This window comes from Triturus cristatus, chromosome 1_2 (genome assembly GCF_964204655.1).
Source record: "Triturus cristatus chromosome 1_2, aTriCri1.1, whole genome shotgun sequence".
Classification (NCBI taxonomy): Eukaryota; Metazoa; Chordata; class Amphibia; order Caudata; family Salamandridae; genus Triturus; species Triturus cristatus.
This window is the reverse complement of record NC_140580.1, coordinates 1,162,225,204-1,162,244,205: the sequence shown is the minus strand read 5'-3', so window position 1 is coordinate 1,162,244,205 and position 19,002 is coordinate 1,162,225,204. Positions and strand designations below refer to the sequence as shown.

The window sequence follows — 19,002 nt, the reverse complement described above, 5'->3', positions numbered from 1 at the left end:
CAGTGTCTGCTCCAGATATGTCACACCATTCCTCAGATCCGGCGTCACGACCCTTACAGTTCATGCTGGAGGAGAATGAGGTTAGTTTGGCCTTCTCCCCTTCTAGGTGATCCTACTTCTTGTATCACACTCCAGAAAAGTATAGGGGCCTGATTCACAAAAGGGGAAGACGGGGCGAAGGATTAGAGAGAGAGAACCACACTTGCTTCCAGTAGGATGGTTGGTAGAAGACCGGGTGGGACTCTCTGAAATACGAGATAGCACAGTATCATAGAGACGCAATATGACTCACCGGTCTGAGTTGATGCGTTGTTATAACTAGCCTCTAGGCAAACCCAGAAACTATTCTGAGAAATGAAGACAAGTCGTGCTTCCCTCAACGAGAAAGCTAATTTGTAGACACCAAAATCAAAAAGAGGAAATCTGAAGCTGTCAAGAATTCCTGTCATGCGAGGGGAGGAAAACGGTAACCAGCGAAAACGGACTACATCTCCCAGGATGCTTAGCGGTTGAGAGGTTATGTAAACAGGAGAGCTGTTACATAACTCAAGGAAAACACGCCCTTATGTAAACAGGAGAGCTGTTACATAACTCAAGGAAAACACGCCCTTATGTAAACAGGAAAGCTGTTACATAACTCAAGGAAAACACGCCCTATAAAGGGAGGAACCGGGAGGTACAACGCTGTCGGATATTGTGTTTACACCGACGTACCTGCTTAGTGAAGAGCAGTGTTCCGGAGTGGTGCTCCAGTAAGGCAAGAACGGAGGTAGGTCGAGTCGTTACTCCCTGGGCCGTGTCTTGCCCCATCGTCACCTGTGAAGGACCCGGAAGCTCTACCGGATAACCATTGAGCTTCGCTTTTTGACTCGGCTGAGTCAAAGCGCAGTGGCGCTTTTGCTGGTTGGAGTCGTAACTCCCAGCCCGACCAGAGATACAGGGACTGCCAGCTGTAACGCACACCAGGAGGTGTTTGCCGCGTTACAGACTCGGAAGTCCACAGGATCGATCGAGCGGCTGCTCTCGGTTCAGTCTTCTTTGCTTGTGATTGGGGTATCGGTGACGCATCACCAGGAGGTGACTCCGCGTCCCGGTGCAGTCTGAGGAAGAGGTTGAGCGGCTGCTCCCTTCAGGTAGAGAACCCGGCTGGGTGTTTCCCTGACTCCTCGATTCTCCCCAACACTCTTCGTGCCCCTCACAGCCTACCGATTGGCATTGTCGGCCATTTCATTTCTGCCCTCTGTTGGCATACGCCGGGATCGGCGTATATGCAGAGGACGGTTAGGACCATCCGTGCTGTGGGCTGGTAACGTACTTAGCCTGGAGGATTCCAGTGACTATAACCTTTGTTTATTCCTTGTATTATTTTTGCCTTCATTAAAATAACTAAACCTTCACAAGTGGTTGCGTTCTCATTATCGTGTCTGTTAAACGATCCTGAGACGTTCAGGGCATTACAGAAGCCAAGTCAAAAACAGGTTCCTAGTTGACTAAGCCAAATCACAGAGGAGAACCGGAGCACGGTAAAAAAACAGTAGCAAAGTCAAAATACCAAGATCTGTCTAAATACAAATAGAGGGATCAATAGAAAGAAGTTGGAGAAGGAAAACCGAGGCAACTGACTCAGGCAATAAAGAACAAGGGTGTGTGACCAGAACTACAAGTGCGAACTGTAATGTCAAGTGAGGGAGTCAATGCAGTTCGTATTGCTAGATACATTCTTCTGCATCCACTGACCCTTCATAGAGCTCTGCCAATTCTGACGTGGAAGTCAAGTACCAGTCTTCAGGTGTCGAGGTCCCCATGTTTCAGATTATACCCTGGAAACTGTTGTCCTCCATGACTCTAGTTTCTAGTGCCCCGTTCTCCCTCTCCTCCATATGATACATTACCTAACTCTCTTGAATGATATCTTGACACAAAATCTGGCACCTGGTCACAAACAGAGAACACCTAGCTATCCTAAATATATTTGTCGTGAATCCACACTTGTGATCTTAATTTCACAGTGACTGGAAATTAGAAAGTCAGCCAAATGTTCTGCTTTTAAAAATGTTTTCTGCACCTGATCACTTGTCCTTTTTAGTTCAAGCCTAGACAACACTTGCACTGTCTCTTCGAGACATGCTGTATATATTTTGTAGGCTTACCGCCCACCTGTTGCTTTTCATTTGGTTGTTCTCAGTTACCTTTAAAAACTCTTGCTTCCAAGTGGTTATTTGTTCCTGTTTGTCCCTCCTTTACGTTGTTTGTTCCCTCCCATGGAGCAGACGCTCATTACTTGTAGCCTTCCTCTTGTCCCATTTTAGTTACTGGTTCAGGGACTTTTTTTCTAAATTCTTGAATGAGCACTTAACACAAGCGCTCGTGCATTTCCCTTGATCAGCGTGGCAGCCGTGATGCGGGTGATTGTACTTAGTCTGCTGCTGTAGCCTTCTGGGTCCAGTGGCCATGCAATGAACATTACGCCGCGATACTGCGACCACTCAGTCACCTCAAAGCTCCCAGGTACATATACCAACTATCGAGACGTACAGAGATTTGTGCATGCTCTCATGGGGTGATACGCCGCTCCTATCTATCCCCTCTGCCCCAAGCATGTCTGAAGAGGACGTTGGGAGCTCCCCGAGGTGAGGTCTGCATGTATTGCACCATCCGGGTTCTCTATGTTTCAACCTGTTTATGCACTGTGCTGGGTGCTTAGTGTTTCCGCCATGTTGAAGCAGTGCCTGGAGAAGTGTCCTCTTGCACATACCACACTGTCAGCGACTGAGCAGTGCGTGTGTGGGAAGAGGCAGACGAAAGCGCGCATTGAAGCCTACCTCTAAAACGTAGCTGCCCAACATTTCGTGGTTCATTTTTGTTCATATCGATTCGTCACCAAGCTTAAAGCCCTACATCAGTGTTTGTTTACAGAATATCTAGAGGCGGATACCAGTGCAGTGAATGTGGCTACAATGCAGATGACTTCTTTCTGTTCTTTTAGGCCACCCCTTGTGTTAAGTGGACTATCCTTAGCAGGGATTTCAATCTGTTTGGGCATCTCATAGTAACGAGGGTGTAAACCTTCATTTTGAAAGTGTGTGCTCCAGATTAGTTGGTTCCTATTCGAAGTCTGAGAGCAATGAACAATCGCATTTATCTTCAAGTATTTCCACATTTGGGATCATCTTGAGCGGAACCTTGCATCGCTGACGATGCTTCTTCTTCCACAATGTGTACTGAAGCCATTTTCATGAACAGGCTCATCTGTCACATTTTGGAGAAAACATTGTTCCCATGACCGTTCCCTGTTTCTGCAGAAAGGGACTCCTCTGTCCCCCAGTCCTGCTTCTCGGTGTATTTCTGTCATTATTATTTGGCATTTGTCATCGTCTTTAGAGACAGCTAGCAGTGTTTATCATGGAGAACAGGCTGGTTATAACATGTTTCTGGGCTTGTAGAGAGTAAAAAATGAAGAGACACCAGAATTTCTCAAATAAAATATGTGTGATATGATTGTGATTTCAACATGTGAATGATATGTTATTTGTGAACCTAATATGGGTATTCACTGGCTGGATGAATGATTAATGAAATATACGCACCTATCCAAGAGTTTCCAGAACACTGACTGGATGTTCCATGCTAACTTCACCATAAACTTCCAGAAACAAATCCCCACGAATCAGCAAATACCTGGTATTGAATTATTTAAGCTTGTATGTGTCCGATGGGCTACTTGGTTCTGAGTCAGCACTTGAGTTGCTGTGGGGATGATTAAGAGGCAGCACTCTGCCTTCCTCTGCCGTGTACATCAGCGGCAGCTCTTCCTCAATAAACTTTGCTCTGCCTCAATGTGACCTCTCACACATGCATTCCCTCCTTGTTCTCTGTACAGAGCCACCATCGGTGACCATCGTGGGAGGAGACAGTGTGTCAGTCTTATTCCGCCAGCCTGTGACCCTTGAGTGCACGGCGTATGGTACCCCGTCTCCCTCTCTGAGCTGGTGGAAGGATGGATTGCCCTTGCAATATTCAGGTGGCATGCTTCAGGTGAGAGCGGCAACTTTAAAGACCAACCATGCATGCTTGTGACACTGAGCTGCTCTGGGGGCACACGCACAACACCCCAGCAGGAGTCAGCAACATTTCAGCCTGTTTTTAGTCTGTCACTCCTGGTAAGTGTCCTGACTCGTGTGCAAGAAGCATAACAGAAGCTCTATGTTTGTATTTTTGCTCTTGCCATGAGTAGTTCTCGTGTCTATATCATAAGCGAGTGGATTGGCCTCACTCCAAGATGTTCTTTACCTCTGCAGATCGCAGCAGCTGGAGTAATGGATGAGGGGGTGTACTCCTGTGTGGCAACCAATGCCGCTGGCGAGGGAAAGTGGGACCAGACCCTGAAGGTGCTTGGTAAGGGAAATGCTGGAGCGCGCTGGATGTGGCAAAGGGAGGGAGCTCTGCGCTTGGATGATCGCGGAGAGGCGCTGTGTGGTGGTGGACCTCTGTCCATTGAGGGAGGGGCTGCACACAGCTGGGGTTCTGTACAGGATGTGAAGGCTGTGTTTGATGCTGGAGCAAGCTTCGTGCAGGGGAGGCTGTGCAAGATGCTTGACCTGTGGAGGTGAGGGTATATGTAACGTAGCGCCTTGGTCTGTGTGTAGGAGGCTGTATTGCCAGAGCTCGGTTAGTGGACAACAGACTGTGCACTTCCGGAACCATGCCTATGGAGTTGGATCTGTGTGTGATACCGGCCGGCCTCTAGACACAGAATTCAGGCTGCCCACGAGGCTCGACCGGTTTACCATACTTGTCATATCCACAGACATGGGCGGCAGGATGATCACTTCTGGCAATCCTACAGCCTGCAGACTCTTCGAGAAGCCTCAGACTGAACCTGTTAAAACTGGTGAAAGAGTTCTCGCAGCAGCAGGAGGACCCTCTAGAGGTCTGTGAAGCCTGTCCTAGAGCTGCCGAATGCCCTCACTGCACTGTGTACTGAAGAGATGTTTTAGTAAGGGTTTAAAAAAATGCACCCTGGGCTCAAAGATCACTCATTTATAATTGATTCACTGGGGATATTGTGAGCACTGAGCCAGCAGTGTGCTGTAATTGTGTCTGCTGTCAGAGCTCCAGGTCTCACTGACTTGCTTTTCTTTTCAGTGCCCCCAAACATTGAGCCCACAGCGATGAATCAAACGGTCATGGAGAACCGGCCAATATCCTTCCAGTGCCTGGCATCGGGGAACCCACCCCCAGGTGAGGAAGGGATTCTTCCACTGGTTAATTCATGTGCCACTGACTCCCACCTCTGAGAATTTGTTAGACCATCTTTACCTCAATATTAAGTTCCTTCAAATCTATGATAACCTGTGGGAAACTTTTATGCGAAAGAAGAGAAGGCCAATGCTTGAAACGTGTTCTGTTTACCTTGGCGGGCAATGGTCCAAGATACCAGCGTAGAATCCAGACCGACAGCCTGGAAATATATTATAGTACCAAAGACCCCGGCGATCAGCGTTTGCATTTGAATCAAAAATAAGTGATTGTAAGTTCTTAAATACAAAGAATTCTCTTATATTATGTACGCCATCATGGATAGAAACGTGTGCGTACCCTTATATTACCTTTTAACGAATCCAGAAATGGGACAAGTTATTTTTAAATTTAGTGGCGGCCTCAATCTCTTTTATGCACAAGCTGAGACGAGGAGGTTAATGAGAGGAACTGAGGGGCTGTGCTGTATCATAGGTGTAAAAAGTAATAATGTCCATTTATGACTAGATTGTCCTCTCTTATTTCAAATAAGATGCTAATACATAAAAAGTGTTTTCATCAAGTATGGTATAGGTTCACAATTGGAAACTCATAAATGCATATGTGATGTGCGCGTTTTAGATGTGACTTTTGCTCTAGATAAATATTTAAGTTATAGATTATTTTTAATAGTGATAGTCATCTCCATCTTACATTGAGATGAATGTATTTGCTGTTTCATATTTGTTATGAGGACCACAGAACAAATAAACCAAATTATCCTAGAACAAGGCCATATTGACTTTGCCACTAGGTGTCACTGGTGTACTAATACAGGACGTTAGTCTATGTCATTTGCTGACTGATCACAAGGTGTCAGTGTTGCACCGCAGTGTACTGCTCACCGAACTTCAGTCAAGGTCATTCTGTGGAATGGTCAGTAGGGATCAGTGCAGCTCCCATGTCTGTCTGCTCCCAAGTGGCCATTAGCCGCGGCCCTACTGGGCTAATTGTTAAACTAGTGTTCGCTCGTCCATGCAGGGCTTCAGCAGAGGTCAGATGGGGACTGACCGCTGGGAGTTACTGCAGCACCAAGTATGAAAAAGGCAAAAAATTAGAATATTGCAGTAAAGCTACTCATGCTATCACACGGCAATAGTTTTACAGAGAACAGGAAGTAAGAAGAGTACAAAAAATACCCGCATGTTAACTCTATCTCAGTGAAGAGCAGTTGTTTACTGAAGAGACCCTACATTGTATAAAGACTAGGTAGGACAGGGGACATCTAAGGTCCGCACTATGGAGAGGTGTGAGGAGAAGCTTGGATCTGCCTGGAGCTTGCACGTGTTCCACAGGTTGAACTGTCCTTTTATTCGCCTGTCCTTTTCAGATGTGTCCTGGTACAGGGGCTTCCAGCAGCTCTCTGCCACAATGGGTATCACACTGACTGACCATGGAAGGATTCTGCGGATCGAGAGTGCCCACAGCTCTGACGCGGGGGACTATCGCTGCCTGGCGACCAATGTGGCGGGAAGTACTGAGGTTTGGTACAACCTCCAGGTGCATGGTAGGTGATGGGGAAAGAGTGCCTGTACTGAAGTTACTCTGGTGCAGAGGGAAGAGTAACAGACCAATTGGGGTTGGCAATCATTCAAACAAAGAGAGGAACATCCTTCCATCCTCTTCAGTCAGCTTTTCCCTGTCTCTCTCTTTCTCCTCTGCAGTGGCTCCTAAAATCACCTCCATCACAGACCCAGCCGTTGTCTTGGCTACCCGTCCTGTTTCATTGGAATGCAACGCCACGGGTATCCCAGAACCAATGATTGTGTGGATGAGAGATGGGACCCCTGTTTCCACACTGAGCGGTGGTCCACAGGTGAGTGGGGTTCATGTAGATGAGAGCCCGGTTTCGACATGGGGTGGTGGCCCATAGGTGAGTGGGTATAAGAGATGACCCCTAGTTTCCACATTGAGCGGTGGTCCACAGGTGAGTGGGGTTCATGTAGATGAGAGCCCGGTTTCGACATGGGGTGGTGGCCCATAGGTGAGTGGGTATAAGAGATGACCCCTAGTTTCCACATTGAGCGGTGGTCCACAGGTGAGTGGTGTTTATGTAGATGAGAGATGAGGCCCATGTTTCCACACCAAGTAGGGTCAACAGGTGCGTGGTGAGCTGCATGGATGAGTGTCGAGACTGCTTATTTCCAAAATGAGTACTGGTCCACAGGTGAATGGGGGTGGTGTAGATGAGAACTGAGACCCCAGTTTCCACATTGAGTGGTGTAGGAAAGTGACTATTTTTGTCATTGGTCACGCCTACTTTTTGTCACTGGTACTGATGTTTTTCGTCTGATGTGCACTATGTCCCTACTAACCAGGCCCTAATGCCAGTGCTCCTATCCTAAAACAAACCACATGTTCAATCGCAACCCAATTGGCAAGATCTTTAGCACCCCTGTGAGTCCCCAGTAAATGGTGCCACTGGTACCTAGGGCATGGGTATAAAGAGGGTCCCTAAGGGCTGCAGCATGTATTGAGCCTCATTGAGGGACCCACACCCAAAATCATGAAGACTGACATTGCGGGCTGCGTGAAATGGTAAAAAACATTCTGAAAACACAACATGGTGCTCTCCCTGTGTGCCATTCCCATGCATGGCATATACTATATGTAAGTCAATCCTACAGCAGGCCTTAGAGCCCTAAGGCAGAGTGCATTATAGTATCTGTGAGGATATATCTGCATGAGCAGATATGCCCCCTATTGTGTCTGGTTCCATTGCTGGGCATTGCAAGTGATCAGGAAGCCATCTTAAGTATATGTACTGGGCACTGGCCTGTACTAGTTCCCTAGATACTTGATGGCTTTACCGAAACCCATGATGTTTGGTATGAAAAATCTTGTCTTAATAAATCTGTACTGTTGCTAGTACTATATTTATTATGACATGCACCCAGTGGCCACCGTAGAGGTGCCCTGTGAAAACCTACCAGTATCTTGTGTGCTGGCTAACTGGTATCGTCCAGCCTGCCACTGTGAGAAAGAGCCATCTTTCTTGCATGGTATGCCCCCACTTTTTGCTGAATTGCTGAATGTACTTTGACTGAGTGTGCCCTGGACTCCTGCCAATCAGGTGCCCAGGGCCTATGTTCCTTTCCTAAAACCCTAAAACCCAAATTGGCAAACCCTGGCCACATGTCAGCCCCTGGTAAGTGGTACCCTAGGTACCCAGGGCCTTGTGACCAGGGAAGGCCTCTAAGGGCTGCAGGACTCATTGTGCCACCCTTAGATGCCCTGTACCCTAACACACACACACTGCCCTGGCAGGCTGAGTGTCTGGGTACAAGACAAAACAGAGCGACGACATGGCACACATCCCTGTGTGCCATGCCCACAACCTACACTGCCCTGGCATACATCAGCCACCCCTCTAGCTGGGTTCCCTATGCCAGTGGTGTGGGCACAGAGGCAGGAGCCCTGTGCCCCTACAATACCCAGGTCCATTCCTGGGCCCTGTAAGTGCAGTGCTGCCATTTAAGAGTACCTGGTGCTGGGAGCTTGTCAAACACGAACTCCACAGCACCATAATGGCAGCACTGAAGACTGAGAAGTTTGGTATCAAACTGCACAGCACATTAAATCCACACTGATGCCAGTGTGGGATTTAATGTACCAAGCACCACAGAGGGCATCTTAGAGAGGACCCCTGAAACCTAACCTACAATCCACGTCTGTTCTGAGGCTGCTTAGGCTGCCACACAGCAGACATGTTGCTGGACCCCTGGGTAGGAGAGCCCCAGCTCTCCTGGGTCTGCAACAATGCACATCCCGGGTGAGGTGCTAAATCCCCTCCCCCAGGATGGGCAGGGGGAAGCTTCAAAGGCATGCCACCCCTGTGAGCTTCCCCAGGCCACTGCAACCCCCCACTCTGGCGGAAAGCTTGGCCGGAAACCCCAAATAAGGACAGGGGATGTGCCCGCCTGCCAACCCCACCCCTCAGGTGGGGGAGGCGAGGTGAAGCACATCTCCGGGCTCTCGCCATCTTGAAGATGGGGAGCCCTGCCCTATCAGTACTAGACTACTGCCCCCCTCCCACAGGAGAGAGGCAGGATAGGGAGTGTACCCACCCCAGGACAGGGACCCATTGGTCCCTGCCCTTCACCTACCTGTAACGCCCCTAAATCTAGTATTTAGGGGCACCCTGAACCTTCCTTCCCCAGATTCCAGATTCCAAAATCCGAAGAAGAGCTAGAAGAAAGAAGACCTGCCCTGCAGCCGCTAAGAAGAGGAAGACACCAACTGCTTTGGCCCCAGCCCTACCAGCCTGTCGACCCTCGAACCTGCTCCTGCTCCAACCCGGCATCTCTTGTGGCCAGCAACCTCACAAACCCCGGAGGACCTGGCTACCTTTTGGCTCTAAGCCCCTGGGACTCCCATGAGTAGAGGCTCTACTCAAAACCTACCTCTAATCCCTGGCAGCAGCCCGGAACCGCGAACCCAGCACACTCTGAACCAGCCATGCCTGGCCAGTGCCGGAGTGAACAAAGACCACGAGGATGACCCCACGGCGACTGTGACCCCCAACTCCGGCACCCAAGGGCCTCCCTCAACATTCCTGAAGAAGCCTGCAGCCTCAGAACAAGGTGCCCCCCCAACCGCGATCAACAGAGTGTAATATTTCCCGACACCAACAGGCACCCCTGCACCAGGCGCCCCGCGGCCCCTGTGCCCAATCCCGGGGTACCTACCTATCCTCCAACTACCCAACTTACCTCTCGAAGTGGTGGTGGCACCTGAAGAATCTTCGTCCCCGAGCTTGCAGTCTTTTTCTAAACCGGAGATTTCCCATTGAAATCAATTGAGCGCCCGAAGGCTCAAAAGCACCCTGCACCTAGCCGCCCGAGTGGCCCTGGCAGTGCAACCTCTTCACCTATCTACTTCCCCACTTGCCCTGAGTAAGTGACCAGGAGCCCAGCTCCCACAGCCGCGTGGCCTGCTAGTCAGCAGCCACCAACCAAGGCCCCCCTACCTCTCATAGGATAACATTGGGCCTAACTCTCTCTGCACCCGGCCGCCCTTGTGCTGCTGAGGGTGAACCAACTGTACCTACCTGACCCTGGGGGACCCCTGAGTCTATGCCCAGAACCTTAACTCTGCCAGTCGAGTAATTACCTTTAAACCGATAACTCAATGTTCGAGGCATATGAGCTGCAGATTACACACTTGTGCATAGATCGCCATCTGGTGTTGGGCCCGGATGTTTTCAATTTGTTTTTCCTCTTGGAAAGTCTTTGGAAGTCATGGGTTCGGTGACTCCTCCCTTGGATCGTATTGCGCATGGGCTTCGGCTCCATCCTCAGATTGTTTTTTTCCGCCATCGGGCTCGGATGTAATCTTCGCGCTCCGGTTCCGAACAGCTTCCAGTTCGACGATCGACGCGCAATCCTCAACCCAATTCGCGGTACTGTTTCGAACGCGACAGACCTTCAGTGCCAGTCGTCGACGGCAGCCTTCGGGCCTACCCAAGCTCCGGTCCTGGCTAATGGAAAGGACTCCATTTAAAAAGTGCCCTCGATGTGGGTCCAAATTCCCCCACACCGATCTCCACGAGGTATGCAATCTCTGCCTCTCCCCTGCACACGAGGCTCGAGACTGTCCGGTGTGCAAGTCCTTCCGGTCCAAAAAGACTATTCGAGACCGAAGAGCCAGAAGAACCATGGCACACTCCTCGACAACGATTCCGGACGACATCTTCGGAGAAGGCGTCGACTCTCCAGAACAGCCTCACACCGACAAGGGACTCGTCAGCGCCTCCGAAGCTGACGACTCAGATGTGGAGGACATCACTCCGGCACAGAGGGTCGTGAGTACTAATCTACCCCCCCCCACACCCACGCCTTCGCCTCTGGGCCTAGGCAAGACCAGAGACACTGCTTCACACACCGCACCCTCGGGCCCGGTAAAGAAGCCAAGTAAGCCTTCCGGCTGCTCGGGCTCGAGCCAGCCCTACGTCGGTGCCGATAAACACTCTTCGGCACCGAAAAAGAAACCGGCCTCCATCTCGACACCGAGCCCCGCACCGAAACACTCGGGGTCGAAACCCAGCTCTTCGGTACCGACATCATCTTCGGTAAACACCAAAGCACACAAGGCCACCGGCACAGACACTTCGAAGCCGAAACCCATCTCGGCGCCTACCAAACAACCGGAATTTCCTAAGCATGGTTCCAAACAGTGAACCGGCACAGAAAAACATAATAAACCAACGGCCCCGACGCCTTCGATGCCGACGGACCAACCAGCGTCACCAGAACTTTTTACACCGGATCCCTTACAAAAAACATTAACCAAGGATCCCAAAACTGGACATTTAATGCTCTCTATCAAAAACAGACAATTGGAGAAACTGGCTCCCCCTCCACCTCCAAAGAGGAAGGACTCTGCTACCTCCTCTTTCAGACTACCTTCCCCACCTCCTCCACCGCCTCCACCTTCCCCTCCTCCACTTCACACACCGCACCCTCGGGCCCGGTAAAGAAGCCAAGTAAGCCTTCCGGCTGCTCGGGCTCGAGCCAGCCCTACGTCGGTGCCGATAAACACTCTTTGGCACCGAAAAAGAAACCGGCCTCCATCTTGACACCGAGCCCGGCACCGAAACACTCGGGGTCGAAACCCAGCTCTTCGGTACCGACATCTTTCAGACTACCTTCCCCACCTCCTCCACCGCCTCCACCTTCCCCTCCTCCACCTCCACCATCCTCTCCATCCCCCCCTCATCATTCCCCAACTCTATCTCCGGATGATGATGATCAGGGGGATCCATGTGACGACATAGGGGATGCACCCCAAGATCTACCCACAGGGGACCCCACCCCCACAGGATCCCCAGACCCATGGGACAATTATAATATCCCTGATGTCCCTAACGTCCCACAGGACGATCTTTACCCTTCCAGACCTTCTCCACCAGAAGACTCATTGGGGTTCAACCACCTATTGCAAAGGGCGGCACACTATCACGGGGTAGATCCTCACACCGACCACGTGGAGGAGGATTTCCTCCTCGATACATTCAACACCACACATAGGACCACCTCCATATTGCCTATGCTCAAAGGAGTTACAAAGCATGCGCCAGAGGTCTTTAAGGACCCAGTCAGAGCCAGGGTCATTAACCCGCGCATCGAGAAGAAATATAAATCTGCCCCTACAGATCCCTGCTACATTAGAGGGCCTGCGCCACTAGATTCTCTAGTAGTCTCCACAGCATGTAAAAGGGCCAACTCCCAGGCATCAGGCGAAGCACCACCACTTGACAAAGAGTCTAAACTCTTGGACGCATCTGGCAAGCGTACTGCATCCCAAGGTGCCAACATATGGCGTATCGCCAATACACAGGCGCTACTCGCCAGATATGACAGGGCCCATTATAATGAACCATCTCCCTGATAAATATAAAGCTAGGGCCAACAAACTCATTCAGGAGGGCAAAACCATTACTAATACCTCCATACGTTGTGCCTTAGACGCAGCAGACACAGCCTCTAGGGCTATCAATACTAGTGTCCTTCTCCGCCGCCATGCCTGGCTAAGGATATCAGGTTTTAAACCACAGGTACAAGCCTCCATCCTTAACCATCCCTTTGACCAGGAACATCTGTTTGGCCCCAAAGTGGATGACGCCCTGGAGAAAATGAAAAAGGACACGGACACGGCAAAATCCATGGGAGCCTTACAATCTCACCCTCCCAGACGCTCCTTTCGCCGCTCTTCCTTTCGGAGCACATCCAGAGGCTACTCCTCAGACTCTGCTTCCACTGCATACAAATGCCCTACTCAGTCCACGTTTACAAGGGGTTACCAAAGAGGCGGCTACAGGGGCAACAATAACAAAGGCAGAGGCAAAACAAATACCGCCCGCTCTGCCACCGCGCCTCCCCAATGACTTCCCTCCACTTCCCCCAGACCATCACACTCCGGTCGGGGGCAGACTCCAACATTTCCTTCCGGTCTGGACTACCATCACCTCAAACAAATGGGTAACACAAATAATTTGGTCAGGCTACTGCCTAGAACTAACATCTACCCCCCCAAACATTCCACCCAGAAAACGCCCGATGTCACCAGAACATCTACGGCTACTCAAGCAGGAGGTAATCTCCCTCCGAGGCAATAGAACATGTTCCAACCAACCAACAAAATATGGGGGTCTACTCCCTGTATTTTCTCATACCAAAAAGGGACGAAACTCTACGGCCCATCCTAGACCTTCGCCCCCTAAACACATACATACACTCAGACCACTTTCATATGGTAACGCTTCAGCAGGTACTTCCGCTACTTTCCCAAAACGACTTCCTCACCACTTTGGACCTAAACGATACTTACTTCCACATTCCAGTGCACAAGGCCCACAGGAAGTACCTCAGATTCGTAGTGGACGGCCACCACTACCAATTCAAAGTGCTCCCGGTCGGAGTCACAACCGCACCACGAGTATTCACCAAGTGCCTAGCAGTGGTGGCAGCACATCTGCGAAGACAACACATTCACGTCTTCCCTTACCTAGACGACTGGCTAATAAAAGCCAGTTCATACAATCAGTGTGTACAACACACACACACCACCATCCAGCTACTTCATCAGCTGGGCTTCACGGTAAACCACGAAAAGTCCCGTCTCCACCCATCCCACATAAAACAATATCTAGGTGCCACTATAGACACCTCAAAAGCGCTCGCCTACCCCAATCCTGCCAGGATTGCAAGCATCCAGGCTCTGCACACAAAATTTATAGCACAACACCCCCTTCCAGCTCGGGTGTTCATGCAACTAATAGAGATGATGGCCTCTTGCATCTTCATAGTACCTCATGCAAGACTCCAGATGCGTCCTCTCCAAGAGTGCTTGGCGCACCAATGGAACCAGGCCCAGGGTCAATTAACAGATCTGGTGTTGGTAGACGGTCTTACCCATCGCTCTCTTCAGTGGTGGACTACCGCAAACCTTTCCAAAGGTCGACCGTTCCTGGACCCGGTTCCACAGGTAGTACTAACAACAGACGCATCGCTCTCCGGCTGGGGAGCTCATCTATTACATCTCACCGTGCAAGGCAAGTGGTCACCTCAACAGAAGCTACTCCATATCAATCATCTGGAGTTACTAGCGATCTTCCTAGCCCTAAAATCCTTTCAGACACAACTTTTGGGCAAAGCAGTCCTGATCCGCACAGACAACATGACAGCCATGTATTATATTCAAAAACAAGGCAGGACACACTCTCCACAGCTCTCTCAATTAGCACAGAGCATATGGAGATGGGCCATACCCCGGAAAATCTTTCTCCTAGCTCAGCATGTCCCAGGAGTCCAAAACACTATGGCAGATCTACTCAGCAGACAAACACAACAACTCCACGAGTGGGAACTTCACCCGCAAGTTCTTCACCCATACTTTCAAATGTGGGGGCATCCACAGATAGACCTCTTCGCCACCCACGAAAACAAAAAATGCCCAAGCTTCGCCGCCAGATACCCACACCCATTGTCCAAAGGCAATGCGATATGGATGAACTGGTCAGGCAGATTTGCTTACGCTTTTCCGCCTCTCCCACTAATTCCATTAGTAGTGCGCAAACTACAACAGCACTCCCTCACACTAATATTAGTAGCGCCAACTTGGGCCAGACAACCGTGGTACACCACACTACTGGAACTATCTGTAGTACCACATCAAAAATTACGCCTCTCTCCACACCTCTTAACCCAGAACCATGGAGAGATCAGACACCCGGACCCAGCTCAGCTCAACCTTGCGATCTGGCTCCTGAAATCCTAGAATTCGGATACCTAAATCTTCCTCCTGACTGTATGAACGTCATCAAGGAAGCTAGGCGCCCTACCACTAGAGCGTGCTACGCCGCCAAGTGGAAACGTTTTGTTATCTATTGTCATAACAACACCATCAGTCCACTAGATGTGTCCATTCAACACATCATAGGCTACTTACTCCACCTACAAAGGTGCAATCTAGCCTATACGTCCATTCGACTACACCTCACAGCCATAGGAGCTTACCTACAAAACAGGCAACATCTCTCACTCTTTCGAGTACCTGCCATTAAAGCCTTCATGGAAGGCCTTAAAAGAATAATTCCCCCCAGAGTGCCACCCTCACCTGTGTGGAACTTAAATATTGTTCTCACCAGACTAATGGGACCTCCTTTTGAACCCCTACACAAATGTGAACTTCAATTCCTAACATGGAAAACCGCTTTTCTTGTAGGCATCACTTCCCTCAGAAGGGTCAGTGAGATACAAGCATTTGCTATTCAATAACCGTTTCTACAAATGCACCATAATAAGGTGGTTCTCCGTATCAACCCAAAATTCCTCCCCAAAGTCATTTCTCCTTTTCACCTAAACCAATCTGTAGAACTACCAGTATTCTTCTCTCAACCACAAACTGTTGCAGAAAGAGCTCTTCACACACTAGATGTCAAACGAGCCTTACTCTACTACATCGAGAGAACACAACCCTTCTGTAAGACCAAACAACTGTTTGTCTCTTTCTCTCCACCACACAAGGGCAACCCCATCTCCAAATCAGGGATAGCTATGTGGATTGTCAAATGTATTCAAATTTGCTACCATAAAGCAAAACGAACGCTATCCGTTCCACCTAAAGCCCACGCTACACGTAAAATAGGGACTTCAATGGCTTTTCTAGGGAACATCCCATTAGATGATATCTGCAAAGCAGCTACATGGTCAACACCGCACACTTTCACCAAACACTATTGTGTAGATGTGCAAACTAAGCAACAAGCTAGTATGGGCCAGGCTGTACTTAAAACACTATTTCAAACCACTGCAACAGATACGGGTGGTCGCCGCTAAGGGTGGGTACTGCTATATAATCTATGCACAAGTGTGTAATCTGCAGCTCATTGCCTCCCCGGCTACCTGCATCTGTTCCAGCTTATCTTATTTAGATAACACACACATGGGCATCTTCACTGTTATTACTACGCTCCATCTTTCCCTGCTGGCGAAAAACAATCTGAGGATGGAGCCGAAGCCCATGCGCAATACGATCCAAGGGAGGAGTCACCGAACTCGTGACTTCCAAAGACTTTCCAAGAGAAAAAACAAACTGCAAACATCCGGGCCCAACACCAGATGGCGATCTATGCACAAGTGTGTAGATCTGCAGCTCTACATGCCAAGAACAGATGCATACAGGTAAGTAGCATATTCCTTTCTTCATAGGGTAACATTGACTGGCTTTTTCCTGAAATTTCTTCTAAGTGTGGACTTTTCAAATCTTAAACTATTCACCAAAAATCAGCCGAGTAACAAAAACGAAAATCCTCACCTGGTCTTAGGTGAGCTCCCAGTGCTGGATCTTGGTGCCCAGCACTGACTCTGAAAAATACTTACAACTATACTTACCAGTAACCCAATTTTCTCCCATAGGAAATCATTGACTGTTTGTCTGTGAAATTTCTTCTAAGTGTCCATTTCTGCAATCTTTAAATATTCTTTAAACATCGTATAATATCTGAAAACGTAATTACTTATCTGTTTTGGAAAAAGGTCCCAGTACTGATTCTAGGTACCCAGTACTGGATTCCAAAAGTAACGAGAACATACTGTACCTGCAACTTGAATTTTCTTCCATAGGGAATCATTGACTGTTTTCTTTGAAATATTTTCTAAGTGTCAACTTTTAAAATAGCTAAATATTGTTTAAAAATCATCACAGTAATTAAGTCGACTTTCATCACTTGATTCTAAGTACTGACCCAGGACTGAATCTAGGATCCAGTCCTGGAATTCCAAAAGTAATCCTAAAAGTAATCTGTTGCAAATAACTTGAAACTTCCATTGAGCTCAATGCATTATTGTGTTTAAAATTGTGTTGCCTATTGCAACCACTTGTAACTTTCTACAAAAGTAAATTGCATATTGCAAAAGTATTTATATAAAGCATCTCATTCTGAGAAAGTATATTTTAATGCCAAGTGTTGGTTCTAAAATAAAACAAGCATATATTTTTTATATATAAACCATTGGCCAGGAGTTCAGTTATTGAGTGTGTGAGACCATTTGCTGACTGAGTGTGTACAACAAATGCTTTACGCTGTCCTCTGATACTGCCTTACTGCTCGACCAAGCTACCACTTTAGAGAGTAAGGTTATATCTAACTTTAGCCTCTGCCAAGCCTCTGGGGACTGTGGACTCTGTACACCCTGTACCTATTTGGGAACAGTATATACAGAGCCACTTTCTCACACCCCCACTACACTTTTTGCCTGGCTTTTGATGCAACTTTGACTGTAGTGTGCTGGGTTCCTGTGGTGCAGGTTCCAAGTACCAGTGTGGTGCAGGTTCCCTAAACCTGACCCACAATTGGCCCTTCAGGTCCTCTGTAAGTCCCTAGTAAAATGTACATGGGTACCTAGGACATTGGAACTGAAGAGGGTCCCCTAGGGACCTCTCACCTAGGCCATGAAGACTGCCACTACATCATGCAGACAAAACAACAAAGTCGACATGGCACACTGCCTGTGTGCCATGCCAACTAGCACTGCTCAAGATATAGGTAAGTCACTCCTCTAGCAGGCCCTAAGGCAGGGTGCACTATATCACAGGTGTGGGCATATCTGCATGAGCAGATATGCCCCTACATTATTAGGGTATATTTCTTAATATTATAAGTGCCAGGGAAGCTATAGAGAGTACATGGGCTGGGATCTTGACAACCCAAGTTTCACAGCACCATGATGGCTTCACTGATCCCAGGAATGTTTGGTCCCAAACAACTCCTTGTAATAAATCCACACTGATGCCAGTGTGAGATTTATTTCACCATGTACTCAAAGGGCACCTCAGAGGTGCCCCCTGAAAACCTACCAACCCTGGGCACTCAATGGCTTTAGACAGCCTGCCACACACAGACATGTTTCTGAATCCCTGGGTCGAGAGCCTCTGCTCTCTGGGACCAGGAACAATGCACATCCTGGGCAGAGGTGTTACACCTCATCTCCCAGGATGGGCCCAGTGCTCGAAGATAAAGCCTCAAAGGCCTGCCACCTTTGTAATGTGACCCCCAGCCTCTGCTGCTAGCAGCAGATGGTAGCCCCCAGTTTACACCCCCACTTTGGGCGGGAAAACTATGAAAGACTAGGAGATGTGCCCACCTTTGCCAACTCCACCCCTCAGGTGGAGGAGGCGCAGTTAACCACACTTTCAGTCCCCTCCATCTTGAAGATGAAGTGACTCTTCTAATCAGGGCTAGGATTATGCACCATCCCACAGGAGGGTGGCACAATTGAGGGTGTAGTCACCCCATGTAAGGTGTCCATTGGTCCTACCTGCTAATCCCCTAAAAACGCCCCCTAAATCTAGTATTTAGGAAGCTCCTTCAGACCGTAAAACTAGATCTGTGACGACCTAAGAAGAAAGAAGACATCCCTGAAGTCGACCCTGCAGAGGAGCGTGAAGATGACGACTTCCTTGGACCTAGCCCTGCCAGCCTGTCTCCAGCTTTGATGAGGCTGCGCAAAAAGGCAACCTGTCTTGCTGCCAGTGACCTCTGAAAACCTTGGGAGGACTGCTGCTTTCGAAAAAGACTCCAAACTCCCGTGGACAGTGGACCTGTCCAGAAGAAATTAACTCCAAGAACTCCTGTGCCGTCTGGAACCTTGAGTACTCACCACTCTGCACCGACCCGCACGGCCCATGTCTGAGCGACTCAAT

At 49.0% G+C, this 19,002-nt stretch overlaps 1 protein-coding gene across 1 annotated transcript in view; it reads left to right on the top strand.

The window, feature by feature from the left end:
- Nucleotides 1–19,002, top strand: part of HMCN2 (hemicentin 2) — a 769,579-nt gene that overhangs the window by 543,179 nt on the left and 207,398 nt on the right. Inside the window, exons 35-39 of the mRNA XM_085613971.1 lie at nt 3,881–4,035; nt 4,299–4,395; nt 5,146–5,241; nt 6,629–6,805; nt 6,963–7,114. Of these exons, the coding sequence (XP_085470097.1) occupies nt 3,881–4,035; nt 4,299–4,395; nt 5,146–5,241; nt 6,629–6,805; nt 6,963–7,114 (677 nt within the window). The remainder of the gene's footprint in view (nt 1–3,880; nt 4,036–4,298; nt 4,396–5,145; nt 5,242–6,628; nt 6,806–6,962; nt 7,115–19,002) is intronic.